This window comes from Eumetopias jubatus, unplaced genomic scaffold, assembly GCF_037043125.1.
Source record: "Eumetopias jubatus isolate StellerSeaLion01/CBP00866 unplaced genomic scaffold, mEumJub1_p1.0 scaffold_16, whole genome shotgun sequence".
Classification (NCBI taxonomy): domain Eukaryota; kingdom Metazoa; phylum Chordata; class Mammalia; order Carnivora; family Otariidae; genus Eumetopias; species Eumetopias jubatus.
In genome coordinates, this window is record NW_028274822.1 from 87,840,382 (window position 1) to 87,863,204 (window position 22,823).

General features: G+C 46.9%; 2 protein-coding genes across 3 annotated transcripts in view; both read left to right on the forward strand.

Moving 5' to 3' along the window:
- Nucleotides 1-6,237, forward strand: part of ATP6V0A2 (ATPase H+ transporting V0 subunit a2) — a 42,126-nt gene extending 35,889 nt beyond the window's left edge. For both annotated transcript variants that reach the window (XM_028092474.2, XM_088019689.1), the window contains 3 exons: nt 1,116-1,233; nt 1,666-1,837; nt 2,701-6,237. In XM_028092474.2, coding sequence (XP_027948275.1) covers nt 1,116-1,233; nt 1,666-1,837; nt 2,701-2,800 — 390 coding nt within the window. In that variant the 3' untranslated portion in view covers nt 2,801-6,237. The remainder of the gene's footprint in view (nt 1-1,115; nt 1,234-1,665; nt 1,838-2,700) is intronic.
- Nucleotides 6,238-6,914: 677 nt separating this feature from the next.
- Nucleotides 6,915-22,823, forward strand: part of DNAH10 (dynein axonemal heavy chain 10) — a 129,792-nt gene continuing 113,883 nt past the window's right edge. Inside the window, exons 1-6 of the mRNA XM_088019638.1 lie at nt 6,915-7,128; nt 9,467-9,541; nt 12,913-13,013; nt 14,134-14,242; nt 16,363-16,478; nt 18,129-18,339. Of these exons, the coding sequence (XP_087875764.1) occupies nt 6,915-7,128; nt 9,467-9,541; nt 12,913-13,013; nt 14,134-14,242; nt 16,363-16,478; nt 18,129-18,339 (826 nt within the window). The remainder of the gene's footprint in view (nt 7,129-9,466; nt 9,542-12,912; nt 13,014-14,133; nt 14,243-16,362; nt 16,479-18,128; nt 18,340-22,823) is intronic.

The window sequence follows — 22,823 nt, forward strand, 5'->3', positions numbered from 1 at the left end:
CCACAGCTAGCCCTGAGCTTATTTTCTTCAGTCTTTCAGTCAGAGAGAAAAGCACCCTGGGCTGATTGTTATATTAGGAAGAATCCCAAGGAAGTACTGTGACTGCCTGGAAGGGGTCTCTTGCCCTCCCCATACCAACAGCAGCTCTAGTAGTCTGCATGGGCCGCCATAACCACAGAAATCGACTGCCAGAAGTCCAGGTTCAAGACGTTGGCAGGGCTGGTTTCTCCCAAGGCCTCCTTCCTTGGCTTGTGGATGGCTGCCTTCTCAGTGTGTCCTCACAGGGCCTTGTCCTCTGTGGGCATGTGTCTCTTCTTGTAAGGATACCCACCCCTATGACCTCTCTTTACCTTAATGATTACCTTCAAGGCCCTATCTCCAAACACAGTCACACTGGGGGTTAGGGCTGCAACACAGGAATTTGGAGGGGGACACAGGTCAGGCCCATGACAGCTGTGGCTGGAGGATGGGGTGAATGGTTGAAGAAGCAGGTTCCCGCCAAAGAAGGGAGGAACAGTCCTGGGCAGACACAGCTGAGCCATTTCTGCTACTCTGGTTTGCTTCGTGTTCTTGGAAGTTTCATTTGGCCATCTGATAAAGACTAAACAAAATTTCTCAGAATCAACATTTTGTAATTATGATGTAATTTAGTGTTTTAATTTGGGACGACTAATGATTCATAGGATCATAAAAAAGACCAAGAAGCAGAGCTGGAAAGAGTGTTGGAGGCCTCTTTCACAGGGTCATATAGCCTTGTTTGCCGTCAGGGGCTCCTCTTCACAATTTCTCCTTGTTGGGCTTGCATGTATCTCTCAGACATGCACAGTTAGCCAGAGTCTAGCTTCTGAGTCACACTGGGCTGTGAGGACAGTTCCAGTCCAGGTGCCCTGTGGGAAACTGAGGCCGGGGGAGCCACTCTGTCGGTCTGTGGTAGAGCTGTGAGTAGAGCTCACATCTTTGATTCACTGTTTCTCATGCTCTGGCGTGTTCTCCCTACCATGCCAGAGGCCACTTCTCTCACCAAGAGCGAGGGAGTGAGAGTGGACACACGGGTAACTTGTGGGAGCACACGGGCAATATACCGGATCTAACACGTGTTGTGTGATCTCTCCCAGTTTAATTTTGGAGAAATATTAATGACCCAAGTGATTCATTCCATCGAGTACTGTCTGGGATGCATTTCCAACACCGCTTCATACCTGAGGCTCTGGGCTCTCAGTTTGGCTCACGCACGTAAGTTTTCGCTTAGACCTGCAGTTCCCCAACTCTATATTGAGACCCGCACAGTGCCACAGTGAACCCCCAGGGAGGCGCTGTGGGACATTTCACATTTCTGAGGGAAGCCCAGTCCCATCTTTCAGATGCTGTGCGAACCAGTATTGTGTGGGGACAGAGCCAACTTGACCCTGGTTTGGGTTAAGCTCTCTCATTGGGAGGCAGGCCTCAGATTTCTCTGGCATGCCCCATCTTCCTCAGGGTGTGAGATGATCAGGGACTGGTTAGCTTTTACACGAGAAGCAGATTACATCTGGATTATGTAGGTGTGTATATTATTTCGTGGATAATAATTCAGAATTGTCAGAAGGAAACCTGGTCCCACGAGCTAATTGCAGTGACTCAGTGCATGTAAACAGAAGTGAACTCTGCTAACTGCCTCCCTTGCAGAGTTATCCGACGTCCTGTGGACCATGCTGGTGCGCGTGGGCCTCCGAGTAGACACCACTTACGGAGTCTTGCTGCTGCTACCAGTTATCGCTCTCTTTGCAGTTCTGACAATTTTCATCCTTTTGATCATGGAAGGCCTTTCTGCATTTCTTCACGCCATACGCCTCCACTGGTGAGTGTGTAATTTAGCTTTGAAACTGTTATTTAAAAAAAGAACCCCCTCCCCACATGTATATATATATAACCCCACACAAATGTGGCCACTCGATTTGGGCTGATTCTTGCCTTCCCAACACTGGGATCTAGATTCAGGTCCCCTGAGTTAAAATTGTATTTTGTTTCTGAAGTATTATCACTGACAAGTAAAAGTTTATGCTTGCTGAATACCTATGTATATTTAATACTTTTAATTCATTTGGGGTCTGAAAGGTTACTTTATCTTATTGTAAAATAAAATAAAATTCTTACATATTTCTTAATGGTTTCTAGTATATGTCAGATCAGTTGTCTGTGTGTGAAGGTGCCAGGCTGGAGAGAGAGGCGTGTCTGTGTGGAGTGTGTGAGGTGGTGTGATGGGTTTGTGTTTCCATTACACACCGAGAAAGGCCACACGGGGCAGGGTGTGTGTGTGTGTGTGTGTGTGTGTGTGTGTGTATTTTATTTAAGTAAAAACATTTGTGCAAGATGTACGGAATGGAAGCAACTTCAGCACAGGAACTTTTTTGTTTTTTTGTTTTTTATTTTATTTTTTTTAAAGATTTTATTTATTTGACAGAGAGAGACATGACAAAAGAGGGAACACAAGCAGGGTAGTGGGAGAGGGAGAAGCAGGCTTCCTAGCTGAGCAGGGAGCCTGTTGCGGGGCTCGATCCCAGGACCCTATGATCATGACCTGAGCCGAAGGCAGATGCCCAATGACTGAGCCACCCAGACGCCCCTGTTTTTTGTTTTTTAATTTATACATGTTGTTTTAAGAAATGTAGGAAATGTTACTCACAATCTTTCATTAATAAACTGAATTTTTTTTTTTTTTAGGGTAGAATTTCAGAACAAGTTCTACGTTGGTGCAGGCACCAAATTTGTTCCTTTCTCATTCAGACTACTTTCGTCGAAATTTAGTGATGACATGGCATGATCGCGTTGCCATATCTAACAAGCTGTCAAATTTATGGAGAATTATCATGTTACAGAATTTCACTTACGTCAGAGTTACAATAGGATAAATTCCGTCTTCGTTGATTGCCTTATGATATAGCCAAATAATTCTGTAAGATATACCTCTTCCTCATGTTAAATATTTTGTAAAGTTTGTCAATTTCAGATAGATAAATTTCTTTCAGTTTTTACGATGAGCAAATATAAGTTAAGGCCAAAAGTTATGTTAAAGTTATTTTTAAAAATACAGGCTTGGAGGAGAGAAGCGGTTTTGAATGGCTAAGTGAAAATGGTCTTAGATACTCAATTCCTTTTCACCTTATTAAAAAAAAAAGTTATTCTGTCGCTTGACATTGTCAGATAATATTTTCCAACAGCTGAAGTTTAGTTTTTTAAAAAATTTAATGACGGATAATCAAAAGATTCACATTCTGCTTGATTAAAAGTATGTAAACTTTTTTTTATTGTATGCTATCTAGAACTGCAAGTAGGGGATTGTTTCTACAATTTTGTCTTGTTTTAATAATTGGGGAAAATGGGATAAAATAACGTACAACAGATGGTTATCCCACTTGTATATTTTAAAAAATATCCTGTTATCCTTATGTAAAACCGGTTATGATAATTGTAATGTTTGAAAGATAAACTGTATACTGAGCCTTAAAACCCAGTGTGACTGTAGAAGATACAATATGGATGTGATTTGACCTTAGAGAGACCAGCTTGGCTGATGTTACTGATGTTACTGAACCAAAAGGGGTTTATACTGAGTGAAGGGAAGAGAAAAAGTAGTGTTTTGTATATTTTTATAACAAAATATAAATTAAGATATTTTACCATGAAGAGATTGCACCTGTCCTTGAGAACAGATAATTATAATTTTTTACTTTCAGACTAATTCTAAATAAAGGTCTGATAAAGGTATTTAGAGTTAAACTTTCAAACACTATTCGGATCAGTTGAAAATTAATTCTTATAATCTTTAGTTTAAATTCATCTATTCACTTGACATTTAGTTTTGAATGAATTTGGGTCAGTCCCACTGAACATTTCAATTGGTGCATTAATTTAATAGTCCCTGACTTAGCAGTCGTTTGATTTAATGAATTTTGAATTAATGATGGCGTGAAAGCAATTAACACATTCAGTAGAAACCGTACTTGGAATTTTGTATCTGGATCTTGTCGCCCGGGCTCACGATCTGTGGTCCCATCCTGTCTTGTGATGCTGGGCAGCGGCCGCCGCTCCCCGTCAGCCACGCGATCACGAGGGTCACAGACGCCACCTGCATTGTCTGTCACTGTCAGTGCCGTAGTCAGGTGATTTTGTCCAGTGGGAGGCTCACGTTGGTGCTCTGAGCGCGTTGAAGGTGGGCTGGGCTATGCTGTGGTGGTCGCTGGGTGAGGTGTGTTTTTCACGTGATGCATTTTCAACTTAGGATGAAACCCCATCGTAAGTCGAGGAAGATCTATATTCTTGTAAATTATGTTCATTTTTCATATTTTACTGTAATTGATTTTAGGTAACTGTTTTAAAAAAGAAATCTGCAGTGTTCTCACCTTCTTAACATTTTGAGGAACGCACATGAAAAGGCCTGTTTGTCACCATACTCCTTCAGCTGGCTAGTGGCAGAGTTTGGAATTTTCATTCCAAGCTGAGCTTGTGGTAGCCCCGAATCTAAGTGTATCTTCTCAGGTAATGTCAAGACCTGCTTGCTGAGAGGCAGGAACTGAGCATGCTGAAGTAATTGTGACTCCACCATTAAACCTTTCTAAGTGTAGTAAATGCTCCATGCCGCTTCTGGGAGCTGTTACCCAAAACCAGTTTGGAGTGGCTGGGTTTTGTCCCTCCTATTACAGTATCAAACCTAAGACGATGCTGATGAGACTCTGGGAATTGATTCTGTTCTGAGTTCAGTTTCCCTGGAAAGGTGTAATGTTGGTTGGACACTTCTCTTGGGGGAATACAAAATCTCAGTAATGTTGCCGAGGTTGCAGACTTGTCCCCCACCAGTTGGCATCTTTAGTACTTTACTCCAAGGAACTGTGGTAAGAAAATGGTAACTAATTCATCCCTAGAAAACCCCCAACTTCAGCGCACTGTTAACTGATCAGTAAACAAGAGACAATGTGGTGTCTGCTGGAATTCTTTAGGGCCCCCTCTGGTAACTTGTTATGGGCCAGTTGGTAATTCTAAGTAACATCTCTTATCAGGATATAGAACAGAGAGGAAAGAGTCATTTTTTAATTGAAACCTATGTAGCAGTTTTATATTCTACATAGTTATATTAAAGAACGTATTAATAGTCTAACATCTGTGAACTCTCTAGAAATAGAGTTTGACGGTGTCTTTTAGGCACCAGGGACATTTTTTTGCCCCTAAAGCTATACGTTCCAGTGTCATGTTATTAGAGCCGGTTGCTGTGCTTTGTTTTTAAGTTGTTTGGTAGAACTATTACACATACAATTTTCAAGACAGACTCCATTCTCTTAATAGCAAATATCCTGAGGAAAAATGGTCAGTTGTCTGGATGATGCTAAATCTCTGTTTATTTTCCTAAAGAGGACATGTCATGATAAATGGCATGACGGCCACATTTTCCAGTTTTCATTCAGGTGTTCATTCTCTGTGTTAATGGAGTCCTAAAATAAAAATCCAAGGGATTTCTTCAGGAAACAGAATTTGATTTCATCCTGCAAGGGTAAGGAATGTTCTCATGGTGACATAACTGTGATCAGTTAAGGAGCTCAAAGGTTGTTCTGATGATCACGGTGAGCTTTCCATTCATCGCAGACTGGACTTTGAAGAGCCTCACCTTTCACTGAATGCCACTGTGTCCTCATTCCTGAGTGGGTATCTTATAAAAACATTCTGTTCTCAGTTTTCAGTCTGCTGTAGTTTAATAAGCCATAGAATATAGCTTAGGTAACTCATGATATTTATGAGTTAAATATTCAGACATTTTTGGACCTGATTCATTTTGGAAAACAAAAAACTTCTATAACTGTTCTGCAGTCTGCATTTAAAACCGGTAAATTTCTTCATTAAAATTTTAAAGCCAAATTTGCTTGCATGCCATCTGGTTTATCTCCGGTAAGGTTATTAAGAAATCTTAATTCAGGATGATGAAAATAAGGCAGTTCCAAGTAATAGTTTTCCAACAGCCAGGTCATCGATGCTGAGCTTTGGTTTAGAATTGTAAGAAATACTTCGAACATTCCACTTGTTCCTTGATGGGAAAATCCAACAGGAAGGCTAAGTTCTTAGAGTCAGCCTTGTCATCTAGACTCAACTCTGTGAGGGGGAAATCACAGTCACTAAGTTAAAGCTCCACAAATGCAAGAAAGGACAGTTTTGCATCTTCCTATCAGTATTGAACTTCCTTTTACTAATGAAAAATAAATATATTTTTTAAAACATGGGTGTTTTTGCTTTATTATGCCCGGGCTTGGCTGAAAAGTCAAAACACTTGGCCCCTTCCCTGATCCCAAATGCCAGAAGTCACTTGGCCCTTTTTGGGTCACTGTCCTCCCTGATCCTGTGTGCAAGGGTGAACCTGCCCCTTCTTGGAACTCTTCGAGAGGTATTTGCTCTTCTGAGGCCCTTTGATCCATAGTGGCTGGGGGGCTCAGGCAGTTAGTCCCGCCTCACCTCCGACTCTGCTCCTGCCACCTTCCCTTGCTTCTTTCGTCACCTCGCTGGTCTCGGCCTGCTTAGGGGCACCATGGGCGGGATGCTCGCTTGCGGCAGAGAGGATCCCAGGAGGCGCTCCCGGGGTCCTCGGTCGGCTGTCCCGGGCAACAGCGCTCCGGCGGCTCCTGGCCTTCCTCGTCCCCGCGCGTCCCGGGAGCGAGCGTGCTGCCGCGCTGCTCCGCTCGGTTGTCCGGTGGAAAGGGCGGGCCCGGGTCCGGACAGGGCCCAGCGCCACCCCTACCCCCACCCCCTCCCCGGGCTCCCGGGCCGCGCCCCTGCGAGGGCGGGGGCGGGCGCGCGCCGGGTGGCCGTTGCCGGGGTGGCCGTTGCCAGGGGCGTCGTTGCCACGGACGCCACCCGTCGCTGGGCTCCTAGAGCGCCATCGGGCCCTGCGCGGCGCCATGGACGACCTGCGGGTGCTGTGGATGCGCGACCGCGTGTACGCGGCCTTCGGAATCACAGACCCCCAGCTCTTTGAGGAGCTGCTCAACCGCAACGACGGCGAGGTCGAGGACCTCATCCTGCACTTCCTCAACCAGACCAGTGATGAGGAGGGCGCCTTGACGCTCTTCTTCTACCGCAAGGTGGTGCCCGAAGAGATGGAGGTGGAGATCGGTGAGCCTCCCCGACGCGGCCCGGACTTCCTGCAGTTCGGCGGCTGCTTTCCGAGCTGCGTACGCTGACACCTGTTTAGCCCAGTGTCCCTGTTCTTTGTGGAAGCAGATTTCAGTCCCCGGGGTCATTCCTGGACCTTCGAAAGGGTGCTCGGAAGTCTGCCTTGGACTGTGACCTGTTTCTGTGCTGTCTCTGACTTGCTTCCCCGTTCTTTCCCTCCTTTTCTGGCTCCTCTCCACCGTCACCACGTCATGAGGATGCCAACGCATCCTCCGCTGAGCATCCTGTCCCTAGAGACTCACAGCTGCCCATCCTGGCGGCGCCAGCATGGTGGTGGGTTCTAGACAGAGGTGGGGAGGGCGGTCTCCTCCCCAGCTCCGTGGCTCACACTGTCACTCTCTGCTTATTAAGACACTTGGGAAGTTTTATTGGATCCTTTATCGGGCTCGGGTCTGTTCACAGGACCTGGAGTGGGGCCAGTGCATGCCCTTCCATCCCTCTTTTCTTTTTCTTTGTTTTAAAAAAGATTTTACTTATTTAATTGACAGAGAGACAGCGAGAGAGGGAACACAAGCAGGGGGAGGGTCAGAGGGAGAGGGAGGCTTCCCACTGAGCAGGGAGCCCGATGCGGGGCTCGATCCCAGCACCTTGAGATCATGACCTGAGCCGAAGGCAGACGCTTAACCAACGGAGCCACCCAGGCGCCCCACCATCCCTCTTTTCTATTTCTATCCTGGCCCCCAGTCAAGACTCTCTGCTCCCAGTTAAAAATTACATGAATGGAGACAAATAGTTGCTGGTGTGGGTGGTTGTAGGAAAGAGGGGTGCCTGCAACTAGTAGCAGCTAGCCCAAGATGCTGTTCCTTCCAATCGGTAAGTGTGTGTTTCTTAAAATGGAATCAGGCTGTATATGTCGTGTAATGACTCACTTAAATTTTAAAAAATGACAGTATTACTGAAGGGCATTCTCTTAAAAATTCACATGACATAGAATTATATAAAGTAAAAAGTGAAAAAGCAAGCCTTCACTATCCCTTAAATCCCACTCCCGTTCCTGTAGGTAACCACTATTGTTAGTTTGTCATGTTTCCTGCCAGATCTTTCCCCGAATCAATCAATTAATCATCTATATCTTCTCTATATAAGTTTCCAAAATCAATCATACTATATATATTATTCTGTGACTTGTCTCCCTCAAATGCATCTCGAGAATTTTTCATGTCAATACCTATAGATCTACCTAGCTTTATAGGTTTTTAAGTACATCGATATACCATATTTTATCCATTCCCTGATTAATGAACATTTATTTACCTTTCCATAGTATTTTTTTCACAAACAAGGTAACAATGCACATCCGTCTTTGCACCCTGTGTATTTCGGTGGGAGAAGTTTATAAAAGCAGAATTGCTGGTTTCCCAGGTGTGTGCATTTACACGATGGATAGGCTGCCAAACTGCTCTGGAGCAAGGGCCTCCTGGTCCACACCCAACAGTGGCCAGGTGCCTGTTAGCCAACAGTCCTGCCAACATTGGATATTGTCAGTCTTTTTAATATCTGCCAATCCCATAGATGAAAGGGGGCTGCACTTGATTAATCTATAGTACATTTTTTAAAAGAATTATTTATTTTAGAGATGGGGGGAGAGAGAAGGCGGGGAGGGGCAGAAGGAGAGCGAGAATCCCGATGCAACTTCCCTGCTGAGTGGGGGACTCCACCTGGAGCTTGATCCCAGGACCCTGGGATCATGACCTGAGCCCATGGCAGACCCTTAATGGACTGAGCCACCCAGGTGCCCCCTATATTACATTTTAAATAATAATTAGTGGAGTTGAGCCTCTTTTTTATGCTTGTTGATCACTTATATTTCCTGGGGCTGGTGGAACCATCTGATCATTCTGGGACCTTGACCTTCATCTGCTGGGGAATTTGCACAGGTCTTCCTTTGGTGCGGCTTTAAGTTGTCTGGGGTAACTGAAACATTTCGGTGTGACTGTATTGGTTCAGAAATTGGCGCCAGTCCAGGAGAGCAGGGAAGGAGGAGCAAGGAGGCAGAAGGCTCCAGACGGGCAGGTGGCAGGTGTAACAAGCCCAGGGAACTCGCACCCGAGGCCCGTCTTAACGCGAGAGGAGCAGGTCTCCCGCGCCCTCCAGCGTCTTAGGGCGCGGGGCGGGGTCGCACCCAAGGGCGGGAGGGGAAGGGGCTGCCGCGTCCTCGCCCTGACCTCGCCCGGGGGACTGTCGCAGGCGCGGCGCTCGGGGGAGCAGTGGCCTCAGGTGTCTCGTGGGGGGGGACAGCCACGTGTTACTTTTTTCTTCCATGCTCGAGGCGGTCAAGAGGGCGACCTGCCGGCGGCGACCGAGGAGGAAGGCGAGGAGGACGCTCAGAAAGTAGAGTCCGGGCGTGAGTCAGGTGAGGGGCGGGGCGCCTCCGCGACGGGGGGCGGGGACCGGTGTGGGGGACCGAGCGGGGTGCTGGCTGTCCGCCCTCAGCCCTGAGGCCTCCGTGGGCCGGGCAGGGGTGGGCACGTTCCCGGGGAGCATCTGCCTTGCCCCTAGGGCGGGGGTCCTCCCTCGACTTGCACGCGCATCCCTCGTGGCTCTGCCTCTGTGGGGCCCAGAATCTTCCCGTCCTTACTCTTCTAAAGGCGACAGTCACCGGATTTAGGGGCTGCCCTCTCCATGACCTCCTCTTTTACATCCGCAAAGACCCTCTTTCCAAATAGAGACCCCTTCTGAGGGTCTGGGCGGCGTGCCTTCGGGGGGGGGGGCGCACTCTTCCACCCAGTATAGTCCAGGGCCCGGACCCCCCAGTCCTGTGCAAGCCGCGTCTGGGACCTCGCGACCCGCGGTGTGCGTTCTGTTGTGGAGCCGCGGCTTCCTTCCCGTTGTGCAAACGACACGCGCCACTGCTTTCGGCTGATCTGAGGCTCGAGCGGAGGCTTTTTCTCATCAGTGGACATGTCCGAGCTGGAGAAGTTGCTCTAAATACACCTGAGCGTGCCCGACCCTGCTGAGCCTCTGCAGGCTCTGTGTCTCCTCTAGGGATGCGGTGGCTTTAGCTTCAGGCTTTGACCCAATTCTCCCGCCTCACCTTTTCTCTTTCTTTTTATTGTTGTTGAACGAGTTCATTTTATTTCTAGTGTATTTCTACTATTTATCTAACTGAGCTTTCTTTTTGTCCTCATTCCTGAAACTTTTTTTTTTTTACCCTTTTTTGGGGGGGGCAGTTGCATGCATTTTATTAAGTTTTTAAACTTTTAATTTCAGTATAGTTGAGTGTTAGTGTCAGGTGTACGATATATTGATTCGGAACCTCCATACACCCCCTGGTGCTCCTCAGGACACGCGCCTCCTTCATCCCCATCCCCCTGTCCTGGCCCCTGCCTCCCTTCTGATAACCATCAGTGTGTTCTCTGTAGTTAAGGGTCTGTTTCTTGGTTTCTCTCTCTTTTTTCCCTTTGTTCATTTGTTTTGCTTTTTAAACTCCACATATGAGTGAGATCATAAGGTATTTGTCTTTCTCGGACTTCTTTCACTTAGCATTCTACTCTCTGGCTCCATCCATATTGTTGCAAATGGCAAAATTTCATTCTTTTCTATGGCTAATATTCCATTGTGTATATACCACATCTTTATCCATTCATCTGTCGATGGACACTTGGGCTGCTTCCATAATTCAGTTATTGTAGATAATGCTACTAGGAGTGCATGTATCCTTTTGAATTAGTGTTCTTGTATTCTTTGGGTAAATGCCCAGTAGTGCAATGGCTGGATTGTAGGGTAGTTCTTCGTTTGTTTAAAATCAGTTAAGTAACGTATACTGTGTTATTAGTTTCAGAGGTAGAGGTCAGTGATTCATCAGTTGCATATGACACCGGTATTCATATCACATGCCCTCCTTAGAGTCCGTCCCCCAGTTACTCCACCCCCCGCCCCCCTCCCCTCCAGCAACCCTCGGTTTCTTTCCTAGAGTTAAGAGCCTCTTACGGTTTGTCTCCCTCTCCGATGTATTTTTAACTGTTTGAGGCCCCTGCACACTGTTCTCCGGAGAGGCTGCACCCTTTGCCCCCCCACCAGCAGCGCACGAGGCTTCCTTTTCTTCACACCCTCGCCAACGTGTTTTCAACTGTAGCCAGTCTGACAGGTGTAAGGAGGTATCTCACTGTGGCTTTGATTTGCATTCCCCTGAGGCCGAGTGATGCTGAGCATCTTTTCATGGGTCTGTTGGCCCTCTGTATCGGGGGCAGCGTTCTTAGCCAGGGGTGACTTGGGCCCCCATGGGGCATTTGGTGATGTCTGGAGACATTTTGGTTGTCCCCGCTGGAGGGTGGGTGCTGCCGGCATCTGGAGGGGAGAGGCCAGGGATGCCACCGAACATCTTAAAACGCGCAGGACGCTGCCCGCAGCAAAGAATGAGACTGACAAAACCGTGTTCCGGGCCGTGCGCGTCCCCAGCAGAGCCAAACGGCCCCTGTGCCACACTCAGCCCGTGATTCACCTGCCCTTACAAGAAGCAGAAGCTGTAGGTTAGACACTTCACTTTCACTAGATAGCGAATATTTGAAAATCAGAGGGAAAAGGGGTTTTTTGGCAATGTGCTCTGTCTCTGCTAGTCGTCATCCTCTTTTCAGAAGCATTCATTTTTAACCCCAATGTGGTTACAGATTGCGGGCAGAGGACTGTGAGGTCAGAAAAAGAGGTGGTCCGTTCATTCTCAGGAAGGCTAGTAGCTAGGCTGGAGTTTGGTAAGACAGACGGTGGGGAGGAAGGGCCACAGCCACACTTCCTGAGGCGTTCCACGAAGACACACCAGTCAATCTCTGGACGGGAAAGACCTCCGTAGAAGGAGGCTGCTTGAAAAGTCAGGGAGGTCTTTTTGACAAAGCAAATTAACGTGACTTCCAAGTGGATATTCGAATGCATTTTTTTCTTTTTATTGTGGTAGAATATACATAACCTAGAACTTGACCATTTGAACCAAGTCTAGGAGCACAGCTGCACTCACTCGGCGCATTTTGTAAGTGTGTTTTTGGCTACAGGCCGTCACTGTGCCAGGCGCAGAACCACACCACCACTGAACTCTCCAGAGTCTCACCACTAGATGTTATTGTCCCCATTTTATGGATGAGAAAACCAAGAGTAGACCAGGAGACCCCACACACTGATTTGATTCCCAAGCCACCCTAGTGTCATGTGGCGTCTTTTGCACTAAGAGCCAAACCGTTTTGGGGAAAACTCTCCCTTCTGTGTGATCACTGGACTCATCAGTAACTCCCAGGGCTGTGACTGATGACTCTGAGGTTTCCAGATCTGTATTGGTCACAGTAGACTCGAGAGACATACATTCATTTTGTTTAGATTTCTTTTATTTTCATCCCCCACCAGTTTTGAGTTTCATAGAGAAAATAGAATAAATGCTAATATGTGAGCTATCATTCTCGTCTTAATAATAAAACTCCCTTTTAAAGTGAAAATCTTCAAGAAGTCACGCATTGCACGCGGTAGCTGGGACATGTGCACACGTGTGCACGCACACACACACATACACATTAAATTTCCGGCTGAGAACCCACCCATCAGAAATACAAAGAACTTTTGCCACTATAACATACATCAAGGCTCTGATAGGATTCATTTGTGGAAAAAAAAATGTATGTATAGCTTTTGGATAACGCGTCTGTTGAATGAAATGCTGTTGTACGAGATGCGGGTCTGGTCTTTGATGGCAGGAAATCTACTTTTCTGCTTATTTCAGTTTGCACACTGAATAATGTTTTGTAGCCAAGAATTTGCAGGTGAGAAACGATTCTGTAAATCAGCCTGTAATCAACGTAGAGAACAAAGAAGCGGACGAAGAGAGTTTAGAAGCCCTCCCCGTCAAGGTACTTTCGGCTCTTTCTCCTCCTTGGTGGGGGAATGGGAATTCCCTCCCCTCTGATGAGTCTGCATAACTGACATTCATATTTGGGGGAACGTATTTGGAGTAGAGATGATGGAGTTCTCTGTTGGGAGTCCCCACGGCTACCCTCAGACTGAATGATTTGCTAGGATGACTCACAGGACCCAGAGAAACTTTTATACTCATGGTTATAGTTTAGTGCAGTGAGAGGATGCACAGTAGAATCAAAGAAAAAGGTACACATGGCAGAGGCCGGGAGGAAAAGGGGCCCGAGCTCCCGGTAACGTGGCCTGGACGTGCTATTTCTCCCAGCAAGTATGTGCGAGAACACACAGGAAGTCAAGCAAGTCAAGGAAGCCCACCCAAGCCTTGGAGTCCAGAGTTTCTACGGAGCATCTATGGGTGTGAAGGGCCGCTCTCTAGCCTGCAGGAAGTCAAACTGATATAAGGTGACCGGGGCCCCAGGCAAACAGAGACAGGCGTTCACCACCCATCATGTTGCTCGTATAAACTACTTGGCATGACCCAAGGCCCCAGGTATACAAAGACACTCACATCAGGTAGGCTATTCCAAAAAAGCAGAGGTGATCACCCAGGAGCCCGCGAAGGGCCAGCTTGAAAACCTTTGGAACATGCGGAGTTTGGACAACCCAGGCGTGCTGAGTTAACCTTTTACTTCACAAATCCCAGAGGTGGAGCTTAAAGCCAGGACGTAAGCATCCAGTCTGGCCTGTGCTAAATGAAATTACTCTGATCGGCTCCATGAATATACCCCACCCCTGAAATCAAATTCAAGCCCGTTTGTTACAATTTACAGCCTCGGAAAGCTCTGTCTGGACTTCCCAGGTCAAGTGTGGCTGCATCAGCCAGTTAATAGAAGAGTCAGGCTGAGTGCTCAAGTCTGGGTGCCTTGTGCACGTGTGTGTGTGTGTGTGTGTGTGTGTGTGCGTGCGCGCACGCGTGTGCATGTGGTCCGCTAGGACCCTTTGTCAGCTGGGAGTTCAGAAGGCCCAGAGAGGAGGGCTCAGGTGGGTCTGAACGCTAGCTTGTCTGGGTGAGCGGGTGTCTCTCAGCCTGATGTTTTTTTGTTCCCCGTGTTTCAGAGAACCGTTAAGCACATTGTGGATAAGACCTATCTCTATGTGCTGTGTACTCCTGTTCCGGAGGAGTTTCTGGACCAGAATGTGGTGTATTTTCTCAGAAATACGAAAGGTATATTTCTAGTGTGTGTGCATGAGTGTGGGTGAGTATGCACCTGGATGTGTATCTGTGAGATTCTTAATTTTTACACTTTCTTGAGAATACAACTTTTTTTTTTCCCCAGGCCAGCCAATCCTCATTACTCGTGGGTCCCTATTTGTGAATTCACCTACTTGCTCACGTGTTTTCATAACCCCCAAATCAATCCTTGCCGTGCCTTGAGGTCATTCGTGGATGTGCACAGCATGGGGAAACATTTGACTTTTTTTTCTTTTAAAGATTTTATTTAAAAAAAAAAGATTTTATTTTTAAGAAATCTCTACACCCAACATGGGCGTGAACTCACAACCCAGAGATCAAGTGTTGCGTGTTGCATCTTGCAGTGATGAAGCCAGCCAGGCACCCCTTAATGGGGAAACATTTGAGTCACTGAATCTTTGTGTTCCTGGCTGAGGGTGGACTGTTCCTATTGTTATCTCTTTAGTGCCATGGTTTTCATATTTTTTGGTCCTTTCTCTTGGTGATTTCACTGTTTAAAATGGCCTCAAGCATAGTCCTGGAGCACCGTCCGGTGTTCCTGAGCGCAAGAAGGCTGTGACATTTCTCATGGAGGATGCAGGTATATTAGAGAAGCTTAGTTCAGGTGTGAGTTATAGTGTTGGCTGAGTTCAATGTTAACGAATCAACCGTGTAGTACATTAAATAAGTTGTCTTTAAACAGAAACACAAACAAAGCCAGGTTATGTGTTGATGGCTGATGAAAGTGTGACCAGAGGCTACAGGAATTTAACCCCGGGTGTCCTGCAGGAGCAATGGCTGGGTATTTGCTAATTCCTTGTTCGAGGTGACTTCACGGAACAGAAATACCAGGAATAATAAGAACTGGCTGTATAAATATATTCTTGGTTCTATTGTAACAATTAAAGGGAGCGAGATGCAAAATGATGTGATCCTGAGTTGTAGGATGAGCTCTGGCGCTATCTCTGTGTGGCCGTGCGATTTAAGACAGAGGAGCTGCTTGGAGGCCAAGTCCATCCCACGGGGTAACTTTTGGGCGGGATGTTCTTACTGTGCATTCCTGCTGCATTCTGGGAGCCACCTGGGCGTTTCTAGTGACACCCCCGGCCCCCCAGTGGTTGTCACTCTCCTGTCTCTCCGACCCCGGGCCCTCCCTCTTGCCTTATTTAATTCGGGCTGACTCCCCAGTCTTCCTGCCTGGGTTTCCCCCATTTCTTCTGCCTTTGCCTCTGTGGAGGCTGTGCGTAGCTATGTTTTAGGACTCACAGTAAATTCCAGAGCAAACATTATGTGGCTTTCTTTTTTCTCTTTTGAATTTGGATGGCGTTTTGGGTGCACAGGCCGTGAACGGGGCAGCCACGGCATCCCCTCGGGCTTTATTACTGCTCGCTCGCATCATCTTTGTGTCTCTGTGGTCATCTTTCATTGAGCTCAGGCTCTCTTTCTTTCACATTCTGGGTTCTTACGTACTTTCCCTCTAAATTTGAGTAAAGAGGAGTTTGATATACAGAAGCGTAGTGAGGAGAGAATAAAGTCTACACAGATGTGGGTCTGAAGCCAGTGAAATGATTGCCTTGGTTGACATATGTGTCGTGTTTCTGTTTTGTTTCCCAGTGAGGTTGAGGGAAGGGCCCAAGGGACCTTCAGAATGTCTCCCGTGCTCATTGATGTTCGGTTGGGCGGAGTAAAGACATGTAAAATAAAACCTGGCCCAACGGTTGGCTGTCACTAAATCTGTCTTTAAATAAAAATAACTTGTGACTCAGAAAGGACTCCGGTGATGAACTGGAGAGGCGTTGCTGGGAGTGGGGACCCAGGCCAAGCAAGGAGCCCAGCAAACATTTCTAGAAAACACAAGTGTGTCTGTCCGCTGGTCTGGGTGGCTCTGCAGTGCTGCCGGAGGGAGGCCGGGGTCCCCAGCACGTCAGACTTCCCTCAGTGTCTCACGGGCCGAGGGGTTCGTCTGACTAGACGTCAGCATCATTTTGAGTCTGTGCCTGGAACATTCCTGGGTACCTACTCAGAAAGAAGGAGCAGATTCGCCAGGTACTTGGGAGAGTTACCTGCCTGCCACCTCCCCACGTGACTCCCCCTCTGTGTCTGTTCCTACGCAGAGATGATCTCCGAGGCTACGGATATGAAGGAAGCTATGGAGATCATGCCTGAGATGCTGGAGTATGGAATTATCAATTCTAACGTGCTTCCCTTTCTGAAGAATGTCATATGTCAGGTAACCATGGACAAGGGAAGGGGTCTCAGCATTTTGTAAGATTCAGGCCGTCTGGTTCGTTTCCTCCACATAATAAGGAATGTTCAGCAGCTCTTGTGTCCCAGGTGCCATTGTCGGAGTGGATCTTGGTGCTCCAGGAGCTGATACTGGGGGAAAGACATGAGACACAGATTCCTAAGGTGGAAAATATCAGGCGGACACAAGTGGCATGAGTTCAATAAACCCTAGTAATGTGATAGAAATGGATTCTGTGTGTGTGTGCACACATGTGTGTGTGTGTGTGTGTGTGTGTGCGTGCAGGGAGTGGTGGTAAGGGATGGCCTCACGGAGGAGGCAGTGTTTGATAGACCAACAATGGAAAAAAAAAAACACCTCGTGAACAGACTAATTCCCCTAATGATAAGTTCCTAGGGAAGTGTAATAGGGTGGGGCTCAGGGGGTCAGGAAAGGCCCCTCTGAGGTTGTGGCATTGAATTGAGACCTAAATTAGGTAAAGGTGTTAGACATGTGAAGATCTGGGGTGGGGAGGGGGGAGGAGAACTTCCTGGGCAGCGAAGGTAGCATGTGCAAAGGTCCTAGGGCAGGAGCAGACATAGCCTGGTCCAGGAACAGAAGGAGGGCCAGTGTGGCTGGAAAGGAGTGGGGAAGGTTGGAAAGGAAGGTTAGGTGTTCAGCAGGGGAATGACATGGTCTGGTTTGCATCATTCCTTTGGCTGTTGTGTGAAACTTAGACCGTGGGAGCAGGAGGCAGACGCTGAAGGGAAGAGAAGACCAGTATGAGGCCGTGGAAGAGTCTGTGGAGGGGGATGGTTGCCTAGACAGGAGTTCAATCAGGGGAGGCAGTGGGAGGCAGGCAGTGTCAAGAATATGTTTTACTGGGGAGAGGACATTTTGAACGTCACCGTGAGTGTGTGGTTGGCAGAATCCAGACTATGAAACCACAGGTCAGATGTTCTGGGCTCTTCAGTCAGTGGGAGGTACACATACGTTGTCTTAAACCATGGATCCAAGTTTCTGAAGAAAAGGCAAAACTACACACCAAAGCCCAAACTCAACCAACCAACTGAAGGGCATTTTTTTCATCATTTTTATTTGGGTGGAGCTTTGTTATTGTATTCAAGTGACTTCATAAATGCACGCTTCTGTACTCAGTTAAATGTCAAAAGGACTGTGTCCCCACTCCCTTCCTGATTTTTGATCTTTATTTATTTAAGTAATCTCTATGCCCCACGTGGGGCTCGAACTTGCAACCCCAAGATCAAGCGTCGCACGCTCTACAGACTGAGCCACCGGGCACCCCCATCCCCTTCTTTATTTTAACCCTCCCGTGAGCTAGCCTGGTGCTGAGCAGACTCTCCAAGACCTGCTTCTACTCTTGTTTGTGCTGTGGTTTCAAATCCAGCCGCCTTGCGGCTGGTGGCAGCCAAAGAAATGCAGGATTATCTTCTGGGTTGTCACCTTGGGCTTGGGTCACATTCTTACCCTGGGATCATTTTAGGTCACATATTTTCATCTCTCTTTAGGTCTGTGCTCTGGGCTTGAGCAGTTTCTGCATTGTAGTTACATATGTGCTGTATCTGATAGAACATTCGACACCAGAGGCAGCATGAGTGCATGATCTTGAACACAATATTGTGTGATTTCTTTCAGGTTTTCATGCCGGCTTTGTCCTTCAATCAACACAAGGACGCCTCCCTGGGATTCACATCTGCAGAAATATCTGACTCTTTCGAGTATGAAGTAGACCTACCCAACATGCCCGGGGAAGCCTATCACAGCATTCAGTTGATACGGGATGAATTTTTAATGAACATCCAGAAATTTGCAAACGGTATTCAAAGAACAATGCAGCAACTTGAAGGTGAGGCTTCCTTTTGCTCGTGTTGAGGGAAGCATGATGGATTTCCTTTAAGAAGGCAATTTCAGAGTCCAGGAGTCTCTTGCTTTCATTTATAATCATTCTTTCTTCCCTGCTCACCATATGAGCGACCCTGAGCTGGGAAGAAGACCCAAAGAGGAATGACAGAATCCTGTCCTCAAGGATCTTATAATCTGGCGCACAAGGAACTATGGCAGAATGGGAGCTTGGGAAAGATATTAGGGCCTTGAGGGGTTTGGAAGAGGGAGATCGCGTCGGAGAAGCAGGGGGAAATCAAAGGAGACTTCCCGAAGGAGGAGGCATTTGACCTCCTCTGAACGGACAGCAAAGCTTTAGTAGGTGGAGTTGGGGAGCAAGGGCATTTCAGGCAGGGAGAATGGCCTGGACAAGAGAAGGGAGTTGGAAAGAGTGGAGTTTCTGTGAACAGGGAAGGGTGGCTGGCTGGTCCTGGCTTAGGTAGCTTTGTGTGCGAGGCCAGAAGCTTGTAGGTGATGGGCCTGCAGCGGCTGCTGTTGGATCTGCACCTCATTACTGGGGGTGTATGGCATGGCGAGAGTCCCTGAGCCTGGGAACATGTGTGTCAGGAATGGAGAACAGCAAGGTGGAGAGGCTGGCTGAGGGGGTTACACTGTGGAGAGTCGCAGCCCGTGACAGCCAACACGGTGTGCATCAGCGAGGGCAGCACGGTCTTCGAGATGGCATCACTATTCTAGGAAGAGGGACTTTCCCCCTCTTTGAAGTAACCTTGAACATGCCCCACCGCCTAGAAATGTTCTCTGCTGGAAATGAGAAACACCCGTAGAGATGCAAACTTTTGATAACATGCTACGGACATGTGTTTTTCAGATTCTATTTTAGAATTTTTTTTTTTACTACCCCCCCCCCGCCCCCCAAAGTGATACTTCTCTCTTGGTGTCTGTGTTTTTCCTTCACTGACATTTGTAGCCTTCTTTGGCCCGTCTGCCTAACCCCTCTCTCCCTGAATTAGTGTAAAATAGAGATGGGAAAAAAATGTTTCTTCTATCCTTGGATAGGATTTATGTGTCTTGTTTCTTTTTTAGAAGATGTATTTATTTATTTGAGAGAGCGCATGAGTGAGGGGAGGGGCAGAAGGGGGAGGGGAGAGAGGGAGAATCTCCAGCAGATTCCATGCTGAGCGTGGAGCCCAACACTGGGCTCGATCTCATGACCCTGAGATCACGACCTGAGCCGAAACCAATGCTCAACCGGATGCTCAACCAACTCGCCGCCCAGGAGCCCCTGTGTCTTGTGGCTGGTGTCAAAAAGCAGATGAGTGAATACATTTTTGTGTTTTAGATAAACTGCTAGAAGGAAATGCACTAAAATGTTATCAGCCACTGTCGCTTACTCTAGGTTATGAGAGTAAGATGGTTTTCTTTCTTTTTTCCTATTTTCCTATAATCACGTATGATTTAGAAAAACCAGAAAAGTAGGTGAATTAATATTCTATAACCTGGGTCAGCAAGTTACGGCTCATGGGCCACATCTCACCTGCTGCTCGTTTTTGTGTGGCCTGTGGGATAAGAACTGTATTTATAGTTTCCAATGCTTAGATTTTAAATGATTATATAAGAACCTACATTCTGTCTTCAGCTTTGCCTCTTGGTCTGCAAAGCTGGAGATATTTACTCTCTGGTACTTGAGGAAGAACTTTGTGGAGGGCACCTGGCCAGCTCAGTCAATAGAGTGTGTGATTCTTGATCTCAGGGTTGTGAGTTCGAGCCCCAAGTTGGGTGTGGAGATTACTTAAAAAAAAAAAAATTTTTTTTTTAAAGATTTTTAAATTTATTTATTTGACAGAGACACAGTGAGAGAGAGGGAACACAAGCAGGGGGAGTGGGAGAGGGAGAAGCAGGCCTCCCGCAGAGAAGGAAGCCCGATGCGGGGCTCGATCCCAGGACCCTGGGACCACGACCTGAGCCAAAGGCAGACTCCCAGTGACTGAGCCACCCAGGTTCCCCTTACTTAAAAAATCTTAAAAAAAAAAAAAAAAGCAAAGCCCAAACTGTGCCAATCCCTATTTTATAATATCATCTCGAGGAAGAAATTTGTTTTTCTTTATGGGACATTTACAAATGGCTTTTTGTAAGTCATTGGCTGTCAGTTGAGAAAGCTCTTTTTGCCCTTTTTTCTTTATGATGCACAGAATTGCAAAGCTCAGGTCATCTGTTGCGTGAATGTTTAACACAAGTATATTAATATGATTATAGCAAGTATACTTAAATATATTAATAAATATGTGTCCACATATGTATATATGTTGCATTTTGTTAAAGTAATACATACGTAAGTTTTAAAAAAATTAAGTGGTATTAACATACAGTGCCGTGAAAAACTGTCCCTGCTTCATTTTCCCTTTCAGTCCGTTCCACTCCCCGCTGGTGAATTTAGCTGTTTTTTCCCTCCTTCCCTCCTTCCCTCCCTTCCTTCCTTCCTTATTTTTTAAAAAGATTTTATTTGAGAGAGAACACAAGAGTGGGGTAAGAAGGAGAAGCAGACCCCCGCTGAGCAGGGAGCCCGACGTGGGGCTCGATCCCAGGACCCCGGGATCATGACCTGAGCCGAGGGCAGATGCTTCACCAACCGAGCCACCCAGGCGCCCCTTTACCTCTTTCTATTGATAGCTACTGCCACGTCTCTCAAATACACGCTTACACTGCTGTTTCTTCTTAATCGTAGACATGAGTGTTATTTCCTGGCACGATGAGGATTTTGCCCCTTCCCCTGCTGCAGCCAGCTCCCATCATACTTCCATGCCCTTCTTTTCATTAAGTCACAAAATGGGTTTTGACGTTATTATGACAACAGGAATACTGTTTACTTCAGAGCAGAGTAGGATCCTTTGATGAGCTTTCCTTTTTTTTTTTTTTAAAGATTTTATTTATTTGACAGAGAGAGACACAGCGAGAGAGGGAACACAAGCAGGGGGAGTGGGAGAGGGAGAAGCAGGTTTCCCGCAGAGCAGGGAGCCTGATGTGGGACTCGATCCCAGGACCCTGGGATCATGACCTGAGCCGAAGGCAGAGGCTTAACGACTGAGCCACCCAGGCGCCCTGATGAGCTTTCCTTTTTTGTACACCCGCCCCTTCCTCTGCCAGCATTCCAAATTGCCATTCTTAAAGTATCTCATAAAAATATCTTGTACAGTCCTCTCTGGTTTTGTTTTTTGCAAAAGCTCCTCTTATTAGACGCCCCCCTACCCTCCGGTGTCCTGTGTTTCTTGTTGCAACGCAGGCAGGGCACCCGCAGCGTGATGCATGGCTGTGTCCCAGATGCAGTGTTTCCTGGATCGCAGGTCTTCTTGTTCAGTTGGGTTCCTCCCTCATTGGGTGGGAATCCATCCTTAGGTAACTTCCTGAGAAAAGGCACATGGGAAATAATTTTATGAGAACTTGCATGTCTGAAAATGACCTGATTCTACACAGTGGTTTTCGGCATATAAGTTGGAATTTAAAACAATTTTAGCACAGAATCTTGAATACAGTTTCCATTGTTTTCTAGCATCCAGTGTTTCCTAGGAGAAATTGGATTCCTTTTTTTTTTTTTTAAGGCAACCTGTTTCCCCCCCCCTCCCCTTTATGTGAACTTTTTAAAGACTTTATTTATTTGACAGAGACACAGCGAGAGGGAACACAAACGGGGGAGTGGGCAGAGGGAGAAGCAGGCTTTCCGCGGAGCAGGGAGCCCGATGCGGGACTCGATCCCAGGACCCTGGGATCACGACCTGAGCCGAAGGCAGACGCTTAACCACTGAGCCACCCAGGCGCCCCTGCTTTATGTGAACTTTTGTGTCTTTATCCCTAGTGTCTTTTTTTTTTTTTTAAGATTTTATTTATTTATTAGAGAGAGAGAAACAGCACGAGAGGGGAGAAGGCCAGAGGGAGCAGCAGGCTCCTCGCTGAGCCGGGAGCCCGATGTGGGACTCGATCCCGGGACCCTGGGATCATGACCTGAGCCGAAGGCAGTCGCTTAACCGACTGAGCCACCCAGGCGCCCTCTGTAGTGTCTTGAAATGCTGTGGTGATGGACTTTTGTGTGGTCCTTTTCCCATTTATTTTGCTGAGCACTCTATTTTCAGCCTGAAGACCTAGTCTTGTAGTCTGAACGCTTATCTTCATAATTTCCTCCACTATTTATCTCTGTTCTTTCTTGCTAACATTGGTCAAATGCTGTTGATGCTGCTTGTTTTTTTTTTTTTTAATCTTTTGTGGTCTTTCCCATCTCTTTGTCTTTGTAGTCAGATTTTCTGAGGAGTTCAACTTTTCCCCAACCTTTGACTGAACTTTTTCACATCAGCTGTCACATTTTTTAATTTTTAAGACCTCTTATTCTGTGATTGTCCCTTTTCCAAAGCGTTCATTATGTTCTTGTTTGATGGAAGCCATCTTGTCTCACTTCCCTGAGACTCCTAATTGGGATTAAAAACAAATTCTTCTTTGCCTTGT